Raw genomic sequence first — 18,072 nt, forward strand, 5'->3', positions numbered from 1 at the left:
AACAACAACAAATGTCATAAATGCCTGGTGACATTCTTATTTCATATGTTGAAGGATTTTACCATTTCCAAAGTAATTCATAGACTGGAATTGTCCCCATCCCAATTTTTTTTCATTGCAATTCCTTTTCTTTCTTTCTTTTCTACAGAAGACACCCTTTTTTAAACAAACAAATAGAAGCTCGCAATTGTTTTTGCTGTGTGTGCAAATAAGTTAGCCTTGCCTAGTGAAAGCTGGACCATAAAGAAGGCTGATCGCCGAAGAATTGATGCTTTTGAATTATGGTGCTGGAGGAGACTCTTGAGAGTCCCATGGACTGCAAGAAGAACAAACCAATCCATTCTGAAGGAAATCAGCCCTGAGTGCTCACTGGAAGGACAGATCCTGAAGCTGAGGCTCCAGTACTTTGGCCACCTCATGAGAAGAGAAAACAGTGTTTTCGAAGTGTTTTTGGACAGTGTTCTCGAAGCCACCAGCATGAGTTTGACCAAACTGCGGGAGGCAGTGGAAGACAGGAGTGCCTGGCGTGCTCTGGTCCATGGGGGCACGAAGAGTCGGACACGACTAAACGACTAAACAACAAGGCTGCAAAACAGCCCGGTTCCTTCCCTTCCATTCATCCGCCATCCATTCATTCCAAGGAGCCCGGCTTCGCTTAATGCGCATGCGCAGCAGCAGCAGCCCCGAGTCGGAAGCTGCGCGTCGAGACCTCGGCTGGAGCGGCGCCGGCGTGATGACGTAGACGCCGCGCGTTCCCGCGTCCGGTTGCCACGGCAACGTCCGCCGCGGCATTACCTCGCCTCAGGCATGGAGGGCGGCAGGATGGCGAATCCCTATAGCCGAGTGGTGAGGGAGGTGCGGGGTCCCAAGCCGTTTTCCTACGCCATAGTAAGTCCTTTGAGCGTTAGGGGGGAATTGGGGAGCGCGGAGGGGACTGCTTTCCTTATATGGGGGGGGGGTTATATCAACCCCCCCAAAATAAAGGCTGTTTGTCTAAGGGCACAAGGAACTAGTCCTCAATGAGGCCCGTCAGCGCAACGCTTCGCTATCGGATGTCAGCCCCGCTGGGCGAGATGTGGCTTGCTGTAGGCTGATAGATATTAGTTTATGCATTGTTTGTTGTTGTTGTTTTATTCATTCCATTTATCATTTGTTTCATGAGATTTACGCACCGTTTGAATGTAAAGGGCTGGGTGGGAAGTGGGGTGGGGGTGAGCACCCTTCATCAAAGCGGTTTGCCAAATATTTATATATAGGGAGAGAGAGAATGTGTATATATATATATATATATATGTGTGTGTGTGTGTGTGTATGTGTGTATATATATATATATATATATATATATATATATATATTTGCTTTCGTAGATTTTCACGGGTACAGGAATGCAGGTTTTGGTGTCCTCGGGTGTCTTCCCGTGTAAAAGTTGGGGTGTCTAGGCGACGTTTCGACGAGGTCTCACTCGTCATCTTCAGGCTGGTGCTTTCGGCTTCTTGTTACTGGAACAGAGCAGGATCTCAGTGTTTGAGTTCCTATAAATACTGTTGAGGGGGTGTGGTGTATAGCCTCCAATGTTCTGGGCAGAGAGGAAGTTCCCAGGCTAGTGTGCCTTTTCTTCTTTTGTTCCTTAATTACTTGAGGGATATCTTGAGTGATTTCTTGAGTGATATCCTGAGTACCACTTAGGTGGGTCATTAGGTGTGGATTAGTTGCTAAAGTCTTTGTGTCTTGACCTCTTGAACTTTGTGAAGAGTTTTTCTGAGAAGATGGCTGTACTGCACTTAGTTGTGCTCTGGCTTGGCTTCGTGTATAGGGGCGAGCTGTGGTTTTGTGGCCTGTGTCAGCCAGATCTGTGTAGGGATTGCAGGGGGGTGCAGCATCCGGAGGTGCCACCATGGTTTGGCTACTGGATGGTGTCTGTAATTTATCTGTGGAGAGGGTCTGGGTTTGGGTCTGGTGTGGTTGATTGGTGATGGCGTTCTGTGTGCCTCTGGATCTGGTGTCAGTTTTTGTGGGGAGGGCTAATTTCCAGATGTCTGGCAAGCGGGATGTGTCGTCACGCTTGTTCATGTTGTGAGGGTGTTTCTAAGCCATCGAGATAGAGAAACACCCTCACAACATGAACAAGCGTGACGACACATCCCGCTTGCCAGACATCTGGAAATTAGCCCTCCCCACAAAAACTGACACCAGATCCAGAGGCACACAGAACGCCATCACCAATCAACCACACCAGACCCAAACCCAGACCCTCTCCACAGATAAATTACAGACACCATCCAGTAGCCAAACCATGGTGGCACCTCCGGATGCTGCACCCCCCTGCAATCCCTACACAGATCTGGCTGACACAGGCCACAAAACCACAGCTCGCCCCTATACACGAAGCCAAGCCAGAGCACAACTAAGTGCAGTACAGCCATCTTCTCAGAAAAACTCTTCACAAAGTTCAAGAGGTCAAGACACAAAGACTTTAGCAACTAATCCACACCTAATGACCCACCTAAGTGGTACTCAGGATATCACTCAAGAAATCACTCAAGATATCCCTCAAGTAATTAAGGAACAAAAGAAGAAAAGGCACACTAGCCTGGGAACTTCCTCTCTGCCCAGAACATTGGAGGCTATACACCACACCCCCTCAACAGTATTTATAGGAACTCAAACACTGAGATCCTGCTCTGTTCCAGTAACAAGAAGCCGAAAGCACCAGCCTGAAGATGACGAGTGAGACCTCGTCGAAACGTCGCCTAGACACCCCAACTTTTACACGGGAAGACACCCGAGGACACCAAAACCTGCATATATATATATATATATACACAGTCATACCTCATGTTACATTTGCTTCATGTTACGCTTTTTCAGGTTGCGTCCCACGGCAACCAGGAAGTACTAGAAAGGGTTACTGCCAGGTTTCACTGCTCACGCAGGCGTAGAAGCGCTAGATCGCGCTCCGCACATGCGCACAAGTGCCAAATCGTGCCGCACACCTGCGCAGATACATTTCATTTTATTTATTTTTTTGAAAAGTTTTTATTATTAAAATAATTCAACATTAATACACACATATTGTGAATATACAAGCATACAAACATGCATTTCATACAGTCCTTAAAATGTTCAAACATACCTACACTCAATCCCACTTCAGGTTGCAGGCTTTTCATGTTGCGAACAGGCCTCCGGAATGGATCCCGTTTGCAACCAGAGGTACCCCCCCTCTCTCTCTCTCTCTCTGTGTGTGTGTGTGTGTGTGTACACACACACACACACACACACACACAAGCAATGAGATTGTCACCTATTTTTTCCTTTTACAGCCGTGAATTCAAAACATGTGGCAAGCTGAAAGCAAATAATGGAGTTAGACTAGAGCAAATTAAAGCTCATATCACTGTTCCTAAACACCTGAGTAGGCTCATCTGAATAAGAACGGTCTTCAGCAGGCGCCAAAAGGAATGCAGTGAAGGCTCCTGCTTGATATCAGTAGGCAGGGAGTTCCTAAGTGGTGTTTAAAAATTATGCATAAACTGCCCTGTGATCCTCAGATGAAGGGTGACATGATAAAGAAATACATAAGTTTATTTGGCTTTTCGTTCTCTGTGTACATTGTGGTTAAAGTGGCCTTGAGAGTTTGCTGCTTTTGGGTGTTTTTTAAAATTTTAATTATAATGAAAATAGGATAATAATAATAATAATTTATTTATACCCCGCCCATCTGGCTGGGTTTCCCCAGCCACTCTGGGCGGCTTCCAACAAAACACTAAAATATAATAACCTATTAAACATTAAAAGCTTCCCTAAACAGGGCTGCCTTCAGATGTCTTCTAAAAGTCTGGTAGTTGTTGTTCTCTTTGACATCTGGTGGGAGGGCGTTCCACAGGGCGGGTGCCACTTCCGAGAAGGCCCTCTGCCTGGTTCCCTGTAACTTGGCTTCTCGCAGCGAGGGAACCTCCAGAAGGCCCTTGCCGCTGGACCTCAGTGTCCGGGCAGAACGATGGAGGTGGAGACGCTCCTTCAGGTATACTGGACCGAGCAGCAGCTTCTCTTTTCTGACATCGGCTTCTTGGTTCAGATCACTTTCTCACATTCAGAGATGGGAGCTTCAGTCCCTTGTACACTTCTTCCCTGGAGTCAGCCCAGTGTCGTCATTTTATTTGTGTGAGGTGCATCCTTCCCCATCCTTATTAACTTTCAGGAGGACTTTGAAGGCATTCCTGTTTACCTAGGCATTTGGTGGCTGAAGTTCCTGGCAACCCTGAGATCTCTGGATGAAATAATGTTTTTATATGTAATTTCTTTAAAGCAGCGTCCACTTTGTACAGAGGAAATGTGCTCCGCTTCCTTTTGTCCCCCTGATGCTTGATGTAAAACCTAAATCTGATTCCTGTTACTAAAGGCATACTTCCTCTTACAGAGGGCCAAGTTTCCCAAACCGAATGATGCCATGAAGCAAATCCTCCTCTGGAGGGAGCAAGAGAAACTGCGCCATGCGGCCGCAATGTATGCAAAGTCCCATCTCCTTGGCCGCCAGATCATCGAAAGGGAGGATCGGAATGAGCGGAAACAGTTCCACCGGATCGTGCAGAAGAGGGTTGATGTTGAAATGCAGGCCTACCTGGCAGGACAAGAGGAGAGGAAAGAAAGGTAAGCAAGCCAGTTGAGCAAGCTGGTGATTCAATCTTGGGTTTCTGCCTTTAATTAGAGGAGGGCATACAAAGGATAAATTTGCATTCATTTCCTGCTCACTTTTGCCTCTTGGTTCTTCTGCATGTGGGCCCTGGAAGGCTGCCCATGTGGGAATTCTGCCCTCAGGCTGAAAAAATGGTTCTCACTGCTGCTTTAATGCTACCAAACTGGTCCTTCGGGGGGTGAGGACACAAAATAAACATGAAAGGTTTCATTTTATTACTGTTTAAGTTGATGTGCCTTACAGAAAGCCACAGCAAGTAAAACAGGTCTCTTGCTCACAAGAAGTGTACAGTCTCACAATAGTGAGAGGCCTTTGTTCATCGGTAGGGCACCTGCTCTGCATGCAGAAGGTCTCAGGTTTATCCCCAGCATCCGAAAGGGTCAGGAACATGAGAGCTGCTGCCCCTGGTGTAGTCTGGCCTGGTATAAGTTGGATACCTGTGTTCCTATGTGTACTTACGCTTTGTTTCTATGGAGAATGGGGCATACATTTAAATCACATTCAGTACCCATTTAAAACACATAGCTTCCCTGAAAGAATCCTCAGAACAGTAGTTTACCTCTCACAGAACTATAATTCCTAGCACCCTTAACAAGCTACAGTTCCCATGATTCTTTGGGGAAAACTGTGTGCTCTAAATGTGTAGGATCTGAGATCAGAGTGGCCCAAGCGCAAATACTGACTCAGCCACGAAGGGTGCTTGTCTGATCTTGGATCAGTTGCTTTGTCTCAGCCTTACCTACTTCACAGAGTTGTTGTGAGGTCCAAGTGGGAAAGACTAATGCATGTTTCTGTAAGCTCTGCCATGAAAAAAATAAGTAGTTACACCAACGTTTTCGCTGAAGAGGTGGGTATTGAGGGTGGATTTAGTGGAAATAAGCAAAATGAACTTTGTGCTCCCTGATGGATACTTAAAGAATAGATCCTGCCCGCCTTCACCACTCCAGACACTAAATTCAGATGTTGGCCATCCCTAGAATTCAGCTAATCAAGCAAGCCTTACTTGGTTTGACATCACAACTTTGCTCCTGTTTTTTAAATGGAAGGACCAAGACCCTGGTCTGCAGAGTACACGATAAGGAATTCTCTTCCACATGGTAGACAGATAAGGCCTTTAGTACTATTTATTTATCTCATTAAATTTATACACTTACAAGGCCTCACTCCTGTCAGCAATGGAGCTGCAGAATTGTGCACTAACTTCAGCTTCTGGATCAAGTGCAAGGGAAGCCCCACACAGAGCACATTGCAGTAACCCAGTCTTGAAGTAACAAATGCTTGAATTACTGTGGCAAGGCTTCTCCAGGTTCAGGAGTATGGCAGCTTGCCCCCAAACTCCTAATGACTGCCTCAAATGCCTTCGTATAGATACTAAATAGAATTCTAGAGATGGAGACGCTCTTTCCCTCTGGTTCAGAGTGTTCTTTCTTCCACGTTCTGTAAAAAGGCTAAGTTCAGTTTTAACACCGTTGACAGTGATTTGATTTTTAATACACCCTTCCCAGGCTTCGGGATCTCCTGGAAGCCGAGGAAAAGTGTTACCTGGCTGCAATAGAATCGCTGGGAGAAACTATGGAGGACAGGCGAGTGAACATGAGAGCAAAAGCAAAATTGCTGAGAGATAAGAGGGAAGAAGCTCGGAGGAAGCTTGTGGCGGAAAAAAGGGATCAACAGTTCAGGTAAGCTGGTCATAAAGAGGGGCAGCCCAGGAAGGAGGAATGGGGGGGGGGGCAGGCAACTTCTCGGTCCATGAATTTGTTTTCTTTTAGATCTGCGGGCCCATTTGGACTTTTCAGTGAGCGCTGTGGGCACTATGGCCTCTGGTCACTTTCCTCCCCCTCTTATCTGGGCAATATCATCCCTGCTGAAAACGAGTGTGTGTGTGCATTCATACACATACACTGCCTTTTCAAGGGATCTGGTAAACGTTAGAGCCAATAAAATCAATTTGAGCCTTGAAAAGCACATGGAACTGAAAGGGGAAGTAAAGAGCCCTGGTGATCCTTGGATGAAGGATGACGTATAAATTTAATGCATAAGATAAATATAATAATAATAATAATAATAATAATAATAATAATGATGATGACGACAACAACAACAACAACATCAACAATAATAATAATTTATTTATACCCCGCCCATCTGGCTGGGCTTCCCCAGCCACTCTGGGTGGCTTCCAACAAAACATTAAAATACAGTAGCCCATCAAACATTAAAAGCTTCCCTAAACAGGGCTGCCTTCAGATGTCTTCTAAAAGTCTGGTAGTTGTTGTTCTCTTTGACATCTGGTGGGAGGGCGTTCCACAGGGCGGGCGCCACTACCGAGAAGGCCCTCTGCCTGTTTCCCTGTAACTTGGCTTCTCGCAGTGAGGGAATCGCCAGAAGGCCCTCGGCGCTGGACCTCAGTGTCCGGGCTGAATGATGGGGGTGGAGATGCTCCTTCAGGTATACAAGGAAGACCATCCCCCTTTTATCTTCCTCTTTCAGATCCATGTACTTTTCAAAGGAGAAAAAGGTAATTTTACGTTGTCATGGCCACAAGGAGCGATGGGTAGGGTTGCTCCGTTGCTTTGGGGACTCCAGGGAGAACCTCAGGAGCACCACTGTATGAGCACCATGGTGGCAAACCCTGATTTAGAGTGTTAAGTGTGGTGGAATGAGAAGTCATAACCCAACAGTTGAAGACCATTGGATTAATCTTCCAGCAAAACTAGTTAAAGCCTGGAGCCCTGCTTTTGTGTTCAGAATAGCGCTGAGTCCACTGTTTGGTCCTAAACCAATGAACCGTTTTGAATACCAAACCTGCACTTCCTGAACATTTATGCAGGCTATCCTTTGAAATTCATGCTTCAAGAATTTTTTCTGGGCAGTTCTCCAGTACAAAAATGTGTACAAAAACATGTGCTGGGGTGAAGTGTGAACAAAAATGTGTGTATTAGTGAAGAAAATGTACAAAAATACATTATATTGGGGGATATCACTTGTAAAAGTCTGTCTATTATGAGAAATGCAGACAAAGGTGTGGCCAGATTTTCATGACTTTTTCTTTTAAAAAAGCTTGCAAACTGATGTAATGGCGTAAACTGAACTTAAGACTGGAAAAATGAGAAACTGAGAGAAATCAAAACTGACAGCTTTGTGCATCCCTAATGATGAGAGGCTGCCAGTCATACTTTTTGCAGCTCTGAACATGGTTTGTTTGGGTGGCAAGAGAGAAATATTGTTTTACGGGTCTCTTAAATATATCATGTGGAAATGTTTTTGTATCTTCTCTTCTTTTTACAACAGTCTTTTCCCTCTCTCTCCCCTGCTGAGACTTGTATAGAAATTGTAGTTTATTGCCTCGCCATTTGAGCTTTGGAGGCATTTATTATTTATTTACATATGTATATTAAAGATGTTTTGGATGGCTCTAAAGTGGCCATATAGGCATATCATTCCCTCTGTTCTATCATAACGTTTGTCACTTCTTGCAAAGGAGAGAGTGTAGTCACACGTGATTCTGCCTTGCTCCCGTAAAAATGGATAAATGCTGGTAAGGGGCACCAATTTGGCATCTGACTTCCGTAAGCAACATTAAATTTTCACAGCTCTTGACAGTAGAGAAGCTTAGGACAGCAAAGTGAAATAGTTGAACAACCATCTGTGAGAGCAGATGTGTATGGGTGGCTGTAAAAGCTGCTTTGGATGACTTATTTTGGTCGGATCAAACAGTTATGGAGCTATTTTGTATTATGAATTACTGCCTTGGCTAACACTTTGATTTAACTCCTACTTTTTGAAATGTCTGTTACATTCATGTGGTTTAGAAGCTGTGGCGCTGGATAAGCAAGTAGTGCTCTCCTTTCTCTTAAGGGAATTTTGATCTAGAGTCCGGATGGATCCCTTTTCATGTAGCAGAAGCTTTATCACTGCCACCCCATTGCCCTGCTCCTCCCTGGTCTCTTCCAGATGTTCTCTTTGACCGTTTAAACCAGTGATCCACTATCCATAGATCTTGTTTCTCTCTCTAAATCAGGAGTCACGGACTCTGGCTCTCCAGATGTGGCAAACACTTAACAACCATCAAGTGGTTGCATGCACTAACTATGCATGCCAAAGTCTCAGATCCCTTTTGCTCTCCTGTTCCCCAAACCAGCCTATTTACCAGCTGCTCCCCCAGTTGCCAACATGAGACTTGCTCAATACATAGCTGTCAACTTTCAGATTTGAAAATAAGGGATCAGCAGCCTCGAAAATAAGGGATCAGCAGCCTCACCTGTCCCGGGGACAGTCTACGGGAGAGCTAACAATCCGGTATAGCAGCGGGAAACGGCGCTGGAATAAGGGAATTTCCCGCAGAAAAAGGGAAGGTTGACAGCTATGGCTCAGTAGTTCTCCTGTGCTGCTATTGCTCCTTTGAAAGAGAGAACTTCTGATAAATCGTGCCCTTCGTTTGCAGGAGGCATTCCTTTTTGTACAATATATCCATTCTCAATGCCAATAAGCATGTCACCTTTATGTTGCTTTATTATGCCTTTTTTTTAGCGTATCCAGCCGATCAGCAGTGAACTGTTATTTGCAGAGGCAGCGAAACGGCTGCACCTTCAAATTACACTTGGATGGGCAGCAGGCGCTTAATAGCACTCCCCTGCCCCGCCCTCCCCAGAAAGCAGGAAGATTTGTCACAGCGTTGACAAAGATCTGTTCCAGCTGCATTATGTGATATGACGATTAGTTTGCACCGATATGGAGAAGATGGGTGCAGAAAAGTCAGTGAGGGAGTTCTTCAGTACAAGTGCCAAGGTTTGGGGCCCTTAGGCAAAATGCTTTCGGTGGCACCCCTCCCTGAGTGTGCCTCTCTGCTAAGTTGGCACAATCTGACAGGTCAAGAGCTGAAGTTGCTTAACAGATAAATCTCTTGGACACCATTACCTAGAAAATGGAGGGGCATGGGCAGCATCAGGGGTTGGCATTACTGGGCAACTGCCAAGGCCCACATTTTAAGAGGGGTCCCACCGCTGTTATTTTTCATATTCGAAAACACATTTGATCACAAAATAAATATTCAGATACGTGTCATAAAACTGCAAAATTGCATTTTGGCAATTTCTTTGGACCTAGAACTGTATTTGCAGAATTTGGAGAAGTGTCAAATCCAGAGGATAATTACATTGGGCTGGTTCTTGTGGATCAGGTCAGTTCATATTGGAAACTGCAGAACTCTAATTCATCAGACATCCCTAAATATCGCTAGCTAAGCCTTGGGGCTATGTAGCCTTCCATCTACCGCACAGCTATGAACCAACAGAGCTAGCATTTTTGCCTTTGTTTTGTCCCTAGACATGCATTTTTAGCTGTAATGTGAATCAGCATTATTGAAAAGGGCTGCAACTCAGAGATGGAGCCCCTTGCTTTGCATGCAGAAGGTCCCAGGTTCAATCCCCAGCATCTCCCAGTCAAGACTGGTCAGAAATTTTTCTTTGACACCCTGCACAGCCGTTGCCTGTTAGTGTAAACAGTACTGAACTGGGTGATCCTGTGGCCTGACTCTGTATAAGGCAGCTTTCTGTGTTCCTGACGGCACAGTACTGTCTCCATATGCCTCTTCAGAAGCATGTTTCCATTCCTCCTTTTCTCTCCTTACCCATGGCTCAGAGTAACTTGTGAGGACGCACGGACACTGTGGAGCAAGAAGCATCTGATGGAGATATGTGAGGACCGGCTGGCCCAGCTGGCCCTGAAGGAGGAACTCAAGAAGCAACGAGCAAGGGAGGAGGCGGCCTTTGCGGCTCTTTGGGAAGAGGACAGGCTGGCCAAGGAGAAGCGGGCAGCGGAGGACGAACGGAAGAGAACAAGGTGGACTGACAGCCAGAAAAACCTCCTTGAAGCTCAGCAAACTGTGGCGGACGCTCAGCGGGAGGAGGCGAGGCGGCTGAAGGAAGAAGAGGCGAAGCTGATGGTAACGTAGCTGGTTTAAGAGCGTAAGATGAATCTGCTGGGTCCAAGACGGCAGCCATTGCTACATCTTCGTAGCGTTGCGATTCTCCCAGTCTAGCCCCCCTGTTTTGTTGGGCATCATTAAAGCGGGAGGTGCGAGTTAACCATCTCTCTTGCTGCTACTTGTAGGAAGAAGAACGTCAGCTGATGAAACTAGAGAATGAGCGAGCCGAGATCGAGCGGCAGCGGAAGCTGAGGGAGTGCAGAGACATGCTGCTGGATTCCATGGAGGAGAAGAGGAGGCGTCTCCACGAAGAGCAGCAAGAGGAGCTGGCTTTAGATATGAAGATCCTGGATCACATCATGAAAGAATCCCAGGAGGATACAGAGAGCCAAAAGAGAAGGAAAGTAAGGCTAGTATTTAATTCAGGTTTTGAGCTAAAGGCAGCAGATTCCATGTTTCTGGCTTCTTTGCCATTGCTGACTGTCAGATGGGAATGGTGGTTGCTCATGAGTAACCAGTCAGGACTCCCACCTGTCTTTTACATGTTTTATTTGGGTGCAAAACTATTTACAGTGCAGTACCACAAGTTCATGCCTGCCTCAGTCGCTAGCAGAATCCGGGAGTGGCTGTTTCTGGGTCCTCCCCCGACATAATAGCTTAGTCACCCCCAGCCTTTTCCTTCCTTCTTTGCATTTTACACCTCTGCGCAGGGTGGGCGACGGAAGAGGCATGCTTCCCTCCTGGCCAGCTTGACCAGAAGCGGTGCTGAGACTCCCAGCAGCATCCTCTGGTCCCTTCCCTCTTCCCCACTGGAGGTGTGGCTTTCCCCACCACAGGAAGAGGAACTGCTTCGCAAGATTTTCGGAGGTTCCCTGTAACCCAACTCCCCCTCAGCTTCCCTTCCCTGTTCCGATGGCAGTTTCCTGACACCAACCTTTTCCCTTGGGAGCCCACAACAGACCTCTAAGGAAGCCCTGGGCTCATGATAAAAAAAGGATCGAGCCTTCTTTGAGGATTTATCACAGTGGAGAGGAACCGCCAGCCCATGGGCCTAATCTGGCCTGCCCAGTCCAACCTGCCCAACCTCTCAGTGACCCCTGCCTCCCTGCCAGTCCTCCAATGTCCTTGTGTGGTGATCGGAGGTCAGGCCTTAAAAGAGCAGGCAGAGAGATCCTATGTCTCCAGCCTTAGCACTAAGCACCACAGCGAGAAGTCCTCTGCTGGTGCTTATAGATTAAAAGGCAACATTCCTACTCAGCGAGTGCTGGGATGGGAGCGGGGGAGAAAGGCTGCCTTTTACTCTTATCTCAGATCTTGGTGCAAAGCCTGGGAAAGGAAATCCCTATTCCTGCTCTGTAGGCAGGGGGATCTTTCTAGCCACCCCCACCCCCATGCTAGAGTAGAGGGGGCTGGAAATGCTGTTGTGTGTGCCTGCATGTGTGCATGTGTTTGTTAGAGAGAGAGTTTTTTACCTGCATGTCTGGTGTATGTGCGCACTTGTGACAATGGATGCTGAACAGAGGTAGGAGCTGAAAATGTGGTTCTTAATTTGCACCACTCACAAACAAGAGGTGGTGACCAAAGAAGAGGCTATAATCTGTTTGAAAGAATTTATTTCAAATACATCATCTTCAGAAAACCAGTGAATGCATTTCCGTTTAAAAAAGAGACAAGCATTATTACCACCACAGTTTATTACCCACCCTTCAGGCTTAAGGTCCCAGGGCGAGTTAGGGCAATTAAAACACAACATTAACTGTAAAATACAACATTATGCGATATTAAAAACAGTTTAAAGCAACCTACAATTACAAAGATAAGGTGGGTCCTGAGAATATACATCTGATTCTCAAGGGTCAAAAATCAGAGGAAAGAGAAATTAACTGCATGTTACACAGAAATAAGACTTGGGGAAATGGAGAAAAAAGGAACAGGTACGTGCAGATAGCAATTGCATGGAAAACAAAGTGTGCATATTTGTTTACTTTTTGTCTCTGCTCACCATTGGAATGTGCCCCCGCAACCCCCAATGGTTGGCAAAGTTTGAATCTAGCCCATAGGTTCTCAGTGCTGAGTTATCATATTGATTTTCAACTTGCATGAGTTCTCAAATCTGAGAACAATATTTAAAACTCTTCCCCCCTCTTATTTTCTATCCTGAATTTACTGCCAGTCAGTTTCATTAGGTCACACTGAGATCTGGTATTAAGCGAGCAAGCAAAATATTTATTTCAATCTCCAGGTAGGGCTAGGAAAAACTGCCTGTCTGAAACTCTGGAGAGCTGCTGCCAGTCCGTATAGACAATACTGAGGTAAAAGGACCAATGGTCCAACTTGCCTCAAGACAGCTTTTTATGTTCCTCATTTTCATTTGGGGAAGGCTAAGGAGACGTGGGTGGTACTGTGGGTTAAACCACAGAGCCTAGGGCTTGCCAATCAGAAGGTTGGCGGTTCGAATCCCCACAACGGGGTGAGCTCCTGTTGCTCAGTCCCAGCTCCTGCCAACCTAGCAGTTCAAAAGCACGTCAAAGTACAAGTAGATAAATAGATACCGCGCCAGCGAGAAGGTAAACAGCATTCTGGTACTCCAGCAGCGGCTTAGTCATGCTGGCCACATGACCTGGAAGCTGTCTGCGGACAAACGCCAGCTCCCTTGGCCTATAGAGCAAAATGAGCACACAACCCCAGAGTTGTCTGCGACTGGACCTAACGGTCAGTGGTACCTTTACCATTAAGGAGATGATGAAAACTTTGGTTTTGAAGCTTGTTCTCAATGGCGATATTATCAATGGTGAACAGTGGTACCTCGGGTTAAGTACTTAATTCGTTCCGGAGGTCCGTTCTTAACCTGAAACTGTTCTTAACCTGAAGCAACACTTTAGCTAATGGGGCCTCCTGCTGATGCCGCTCCACCGGAGCACAATTTCTGTTCTTATCCTGAAGCAAAGTTCTTAACCTGAGATACTATTTCTGGGTTATCGGAGTCTTTAACCCAAAGTGTATGTAACCTGAAGCTTTGTAACCCGAGGTACCATTGTATAAAGCTGCAAAATTGCCATGACTCCCTTTTTATTTATTGTTTTCTGCAACTTGCTCCTCGTCTCTTTTTTGCAGAAAGAGCTACTGAAAGAGCAGCAGATGTTTAAGGCCTACCTGGCTCAGCAGAGGGAGGATGAGCAGCGCCAGGAAAAAGAGCTGGACAAGCTGCGGGCGGAAGAGACAGCCCGGATGTGGGCAAAGAGGGCCGCGAAGGAGAGGGCCATGAAGGAGGCCAGGGGCCGCTTGCTCACAGAAGTCATGGACACGAGGAGACTTCAGCTGGAGGACAAACGTAAGGGGCTGTCGGGGATACGTCATCTGTGGGCCTGATTTACCTTCTATCTTGCAGGGTCTGGAACAGGAGACCTGCGCCAGTAGAGCAGGAACACTAAACAGGGCTCGGTGCAGGCTGAGCTTTAGGACTCGAGCTCAGAATTGTGCACCTGAATTCTGCAGACTGCATAAATAATGCAAATGAATGCATCTGCACATCATGAATTCTGCTTCTCTGAATCAGGAACAAGGAGCTGTGCAAAGAACTGGAACCCCACCCTTGGCAAAAGCAAAAGCCTCGCCCGCTTTTCCTGCGCCCTGGCCAAAGATGACGCCAGATGTTCATTGTTTGTGTGCTTTGAAGCCTGTATTTTACACTCTGAAGGGCCTGGACACTTGGCTTTTATAACAAAAACAAAAGCCGAGGTTCTCAAGGCATTGAATTGCATGCCTACCGCGTTCTGCACTTGTACAGTGCCGTCTTAATGCGCACAGTCGAGCCCATAAATAGGATTGCCTGCCCCCGCCCCATATTTTATTAAGGATTTCCCCCTCCCAACCCTGAATCAGCCCAGCTCATACCTATATCCTCATAAAGGTAATATGCATGCCCAGAGTGCCAGCACCTTGATTTGTGCTCAATAGTTCACAGCCAGCCAGTCCAGTGCTTTACGGATCAGTGTTGCACGATCCCACTTTGCTATTCTGCAATAGCTGTAGCTTTTTGACTGTTTTCAAGGCAGCCCCACATATATTGCATTACAGTAGCCCTGCTGGGAGGTTACCAGAGTAGTAAACACATGTAATAAAACCCATTATATAATACAGCAGCAGGAACAGGGATGGAACTAATTAGGAAAGGCTTTTGTCATTTATTTATTTTTATTTCATTTATTTGTTGAATTTGTATTCTGCCCTTCATCCGTAGATATCAGGGCAGTTCACAACATGAAAATACAATATAAAAGCACAAAATACACCCACTCATCCATTTAAGAAAGTTTAAACTGGCCACCTATACTCTTCCAGATCCAATTTAAGGTGCTGGTTTGAACTAATAATAATAATACATTTTTATTTGTACCCCGCCCTCCCCGGCCGGAGCCGGGCTCAGGGCGGCTGACATCATAAAACTAACACAGTATACAAAGAATATAAGAACATTAAAACAGGCAGTCAATTAATTAAAATACATCTTAAAACTAGTTCAGAGCAAATTAAAGTCTGGACAGATGGCAGTCCACGGGTAAAATTGAGAGTGGTTAATATTCTCCAGGGCCAATGTTACCACTGGCCTTATAAAGGACCTGTAAGCAGGCTAGGAGGCCTCTTTAATACTTGTTCTTATACAAAAAGAAAAGAATCAGACTGAACCCTGACCAAAGGCCTGGCAGAACAGCTCCGTCTTGCAGGCCCAACAGAAAGATGTCAAATCCCGCAGGGCTTATGCATTGCAGGACCACAATAGCTAATTAATTCCCACTCCAGACAAGAATATAACTGCCCATTACAAGTGTCTCCACGTGGCTCCTCTGAGAGAGACTTGAAGGGTGTGAATAAGGAACAGGGCCTTTTTGGTTGTGGCCCTCTGCCTGTGAAATGGTCTCCTAAGTAAGGCCTGCCTGGCATGAACAGATAACTAGCAGCTAAGGCAATGTTAGTGATGCCCTGGGTTACTGATAACCACCCCCTCCCACCCAACCCTGTGAAAGCTGATGTTTTATGTATTGATTTGATTGTTTTGATGTTGATGCTTTTAACTATTTTTCCGGCTTTATTGTACAGATACTGCCCTGTGTTAGGCAACCAAAAGACTAAACACATTGTAATAATTAATTCATGGACAAAAAAGCAGCAGCATTGGCCAATTACCTGTTCCATTTTTTGTCTTTCAGTGCAGAGAAATGCCCAAGAACAAGAAGCACTGAATCGGGACAGGGAATTGTTAAATGCAGCCATTCTAGAATTCAACCGTCTAGAAGAGGAGAAATATGCAAGGTATGTAATCACTCTTGATCCTATCAGCAGGGCTGATTATACCTTTGTAGTAAAAACCCAGCAAACTATGCCAGTTGCACCCAAATTATTTGCAAGGAAAGCCTCAGTTCTGTAACCTATACAGGCAAGGCAAATTGAACACATTTTCATATATCTTTTCCAGAGACATTGAGGCATTGAAGCTCCTAAGTAGCAGTGGTTAAAAGGGGAGAGAGTACTGCAACTTGGTGCAGAAAGTCCTGAGTTCAAGTGTTCTTAGAGAGTCTCTTCCACATTCCAAAGTGGGACAGATTTTAATAACAAAGTCAGAGAATAAAGGATGATTTTCAGCTCATGCTTAGAATCCTAACAAATTTTCTAATAGGGATAACAGCCATACACAGCACAAACCTATGCACCTCAAAATTTAACCTTTTTATTGAGCATTTCCCCCCAAATGCCACACCACAATACTGTGTGTTGAATACAGCCAAGTCATAATTGGAGTAAACCTATTTAAATCCGTTGATTTAGGTTAGTCACGCCCACTTATTTTTTCAGTGGGTCTACTCTGAGTATGACTTAGCTTGATTCAATCCTATATATTAGAGTAGGGATGCGAGCGGCGCTGTGGTCTAAACCACTGAGCCTATTGGGCTTGCTGATCAGAAGGTCGGTGGTTTGAATCCCTGTGATGGAGTGAGTTCCCATTGCTCTGTCCCAGCTCTTGCCAACCTAGCAGTTCGAAAGCACACCAGTGCAAGTAGATAAATAGGTACCACTGCGGCGGGAAGGTATACGGCATTTCCATGCGCTCTGGTTTCCGTCACGGTGTCCTGTTGCGCCAGAAGCGGTTTAGTCATGCTGGCCACATGACCCGGAAAGCTGCCTGCGGACAAACACCAGCTCCCTCGGCCTGAAAGTGAGATGAGCGCTGCAACCCCATAGTCGCCTTTGACTGGACTTAACTGTCCAGGGGTCCTTTATATATTAGAGTACAATAACAATAGGTGGAGGGGGAGATTAAGGAGTGCATAGGCAATGAAAAGGATAGAAAAGCAAGGTGTGTCACGTGGAGGACAATAATGCATCCATCAAAGGATGCATTATTTATTCAGAGGCGCACATTTATTCAAAGATGCACTTTTATTCAAAGGTTTGCTGGAAAAGAAAATGTGGAATGAGCCCCTTCCTGTCCTGCACAGAACAGGGTATAGGAGAATGGCCTGCAGAAAGGCTGTGTGCTTTCAGACCATGCCCTGGAAGGGAGTGTGTTAAAAGTGTTAAGTAGTTGCTGCTTCTGATTACGCTCATCCCTCTTTATTACGTTATCTGCAGGCGCACACAGCAAGCAAAGGCGTATCAGGAGGAACTCAATGCCCAGATGGATTACAACAAGCAAGCCCGTGATCTTGAGAAGGAAGAAGAACGCCGCCAATACGCTTTGTCCCTGGAAGCGGAAAAGCTTTACCAGCAGAAGATAGCGGACGTCATCTCAAGACCTTACATGAAGTTGTCAGATCTCCATCCTTTGCGGAGGTACCTTGCCAGCAGTTCTTAATCTTAGACTCCAACCAATTTTCTTTATATAGATCTATATTTATAATTCACTGCATTTAAAACTCTCAAGTGCAGCTAAAGCATCTTCTACTTGTGTACACTGACTGAGGGGAAGACGACTCTAGAATACCATGTTTCCTAGCTTCCTTTCTTTCTCAAGCAAAACCTCCTTTAAAAAATAAAATGCTGTCGAAAGTTTTACGTTTTAAATAAAGAACGTTGCATGGTGAAATTGACTGACTTCAAAACGTTTTCTTTAAAAACACTTCTAGTTGTACAATTCAAAATGAATGCCTATATGCTGTGCTTTTCTAAGTTATTTGTAATAAAAAAGCATTTTCATTCCCTCTTTTTTTTAAAAAGAAAAGGTTGTCCATAACTCAGCATATATTCAGTTGACATTCCCCGTTCCCACCACTGTATGCGATAATAACTGGTGTACTCCCTCTGTCTCACTGCAACCTGCAGTCCTGTGTGCACAATGCCAGCACGTTCCTTTGCAGCAGTGGCGTAGCGTGGGGGGTGCAGGGGGGGCCGGACGCACCGGACGCAACATCGGGGGGTTAGGGTTAGGGGGTGCAAATCCACGGGTTAGGGGGTG

General features: G+C 45.7%; 1 protein-coding gene across 1 annotated transcript; it reads left to right on the forward strand.

Moving 5' to 3' along the window:
- The first annotated feature begins 732 nt into the window (after positions 1-732).
- On the forward strand, positions 733-17,703 carry CFAP53 (cilia and flagella associated protein 53). Its single transcript, XM_081929839.1, has 8 exons — positions 733-888; positions 4,421-4,650; positions 6,202-6,375; positions 10,337-10,640; positions 10,808-11,026; positions 13,737-13,953; positions 15,830-15,932; positions 17,250-17,703. The coding sequence occupies exons 1-8, from the start codon at positions 808-810 to the stop codon at positions 17,470-17,472; spliced, it is 1,551 nt and encodes a 516-aa protein (XP_081785965.1). The 5' UTR covers positions 733-807; the 3' UTR covers positions 17,473-17,703.
- The last annotated feature ends 369 nt before the right edge of the window (positions 17,704-18,072 follow it).

Source organism: Podarcis melisellensis (genome assembly GCF_964234715.1).
Source record: "Podarcis melisellensis genome assembly, chromosome: 11".
NCBI lineage: Eukaryota > Metazoa > Chordata > Lepidosauria > Squamata > Lacertidae > Podarcis > Podarcis melisellensis.

Coding starts and splice junctions, on each gene's coding strand:
- CFAP53 (XM_081929839.1), top strand. CDS start 808: ATGGAGGGCGGCAGGATGGCGAATCCCTATAGCCGAGTGGTGAGGGAG. Junction 889..4,420: donor AGCCGTTTTCCTACGCCATA/GTAAGTCCTTTG, acceptor TTCCTCTTACAG/AGGGCCAAGTTTCCCAAACC. Junction 4,651..6,201: donor CAAGAGGAGAGGAAAGAAAG/GTAAGCAAGCCA, acceptor CACCCTTCCCAG/GCTTCGGGATCTCCTGGAAG.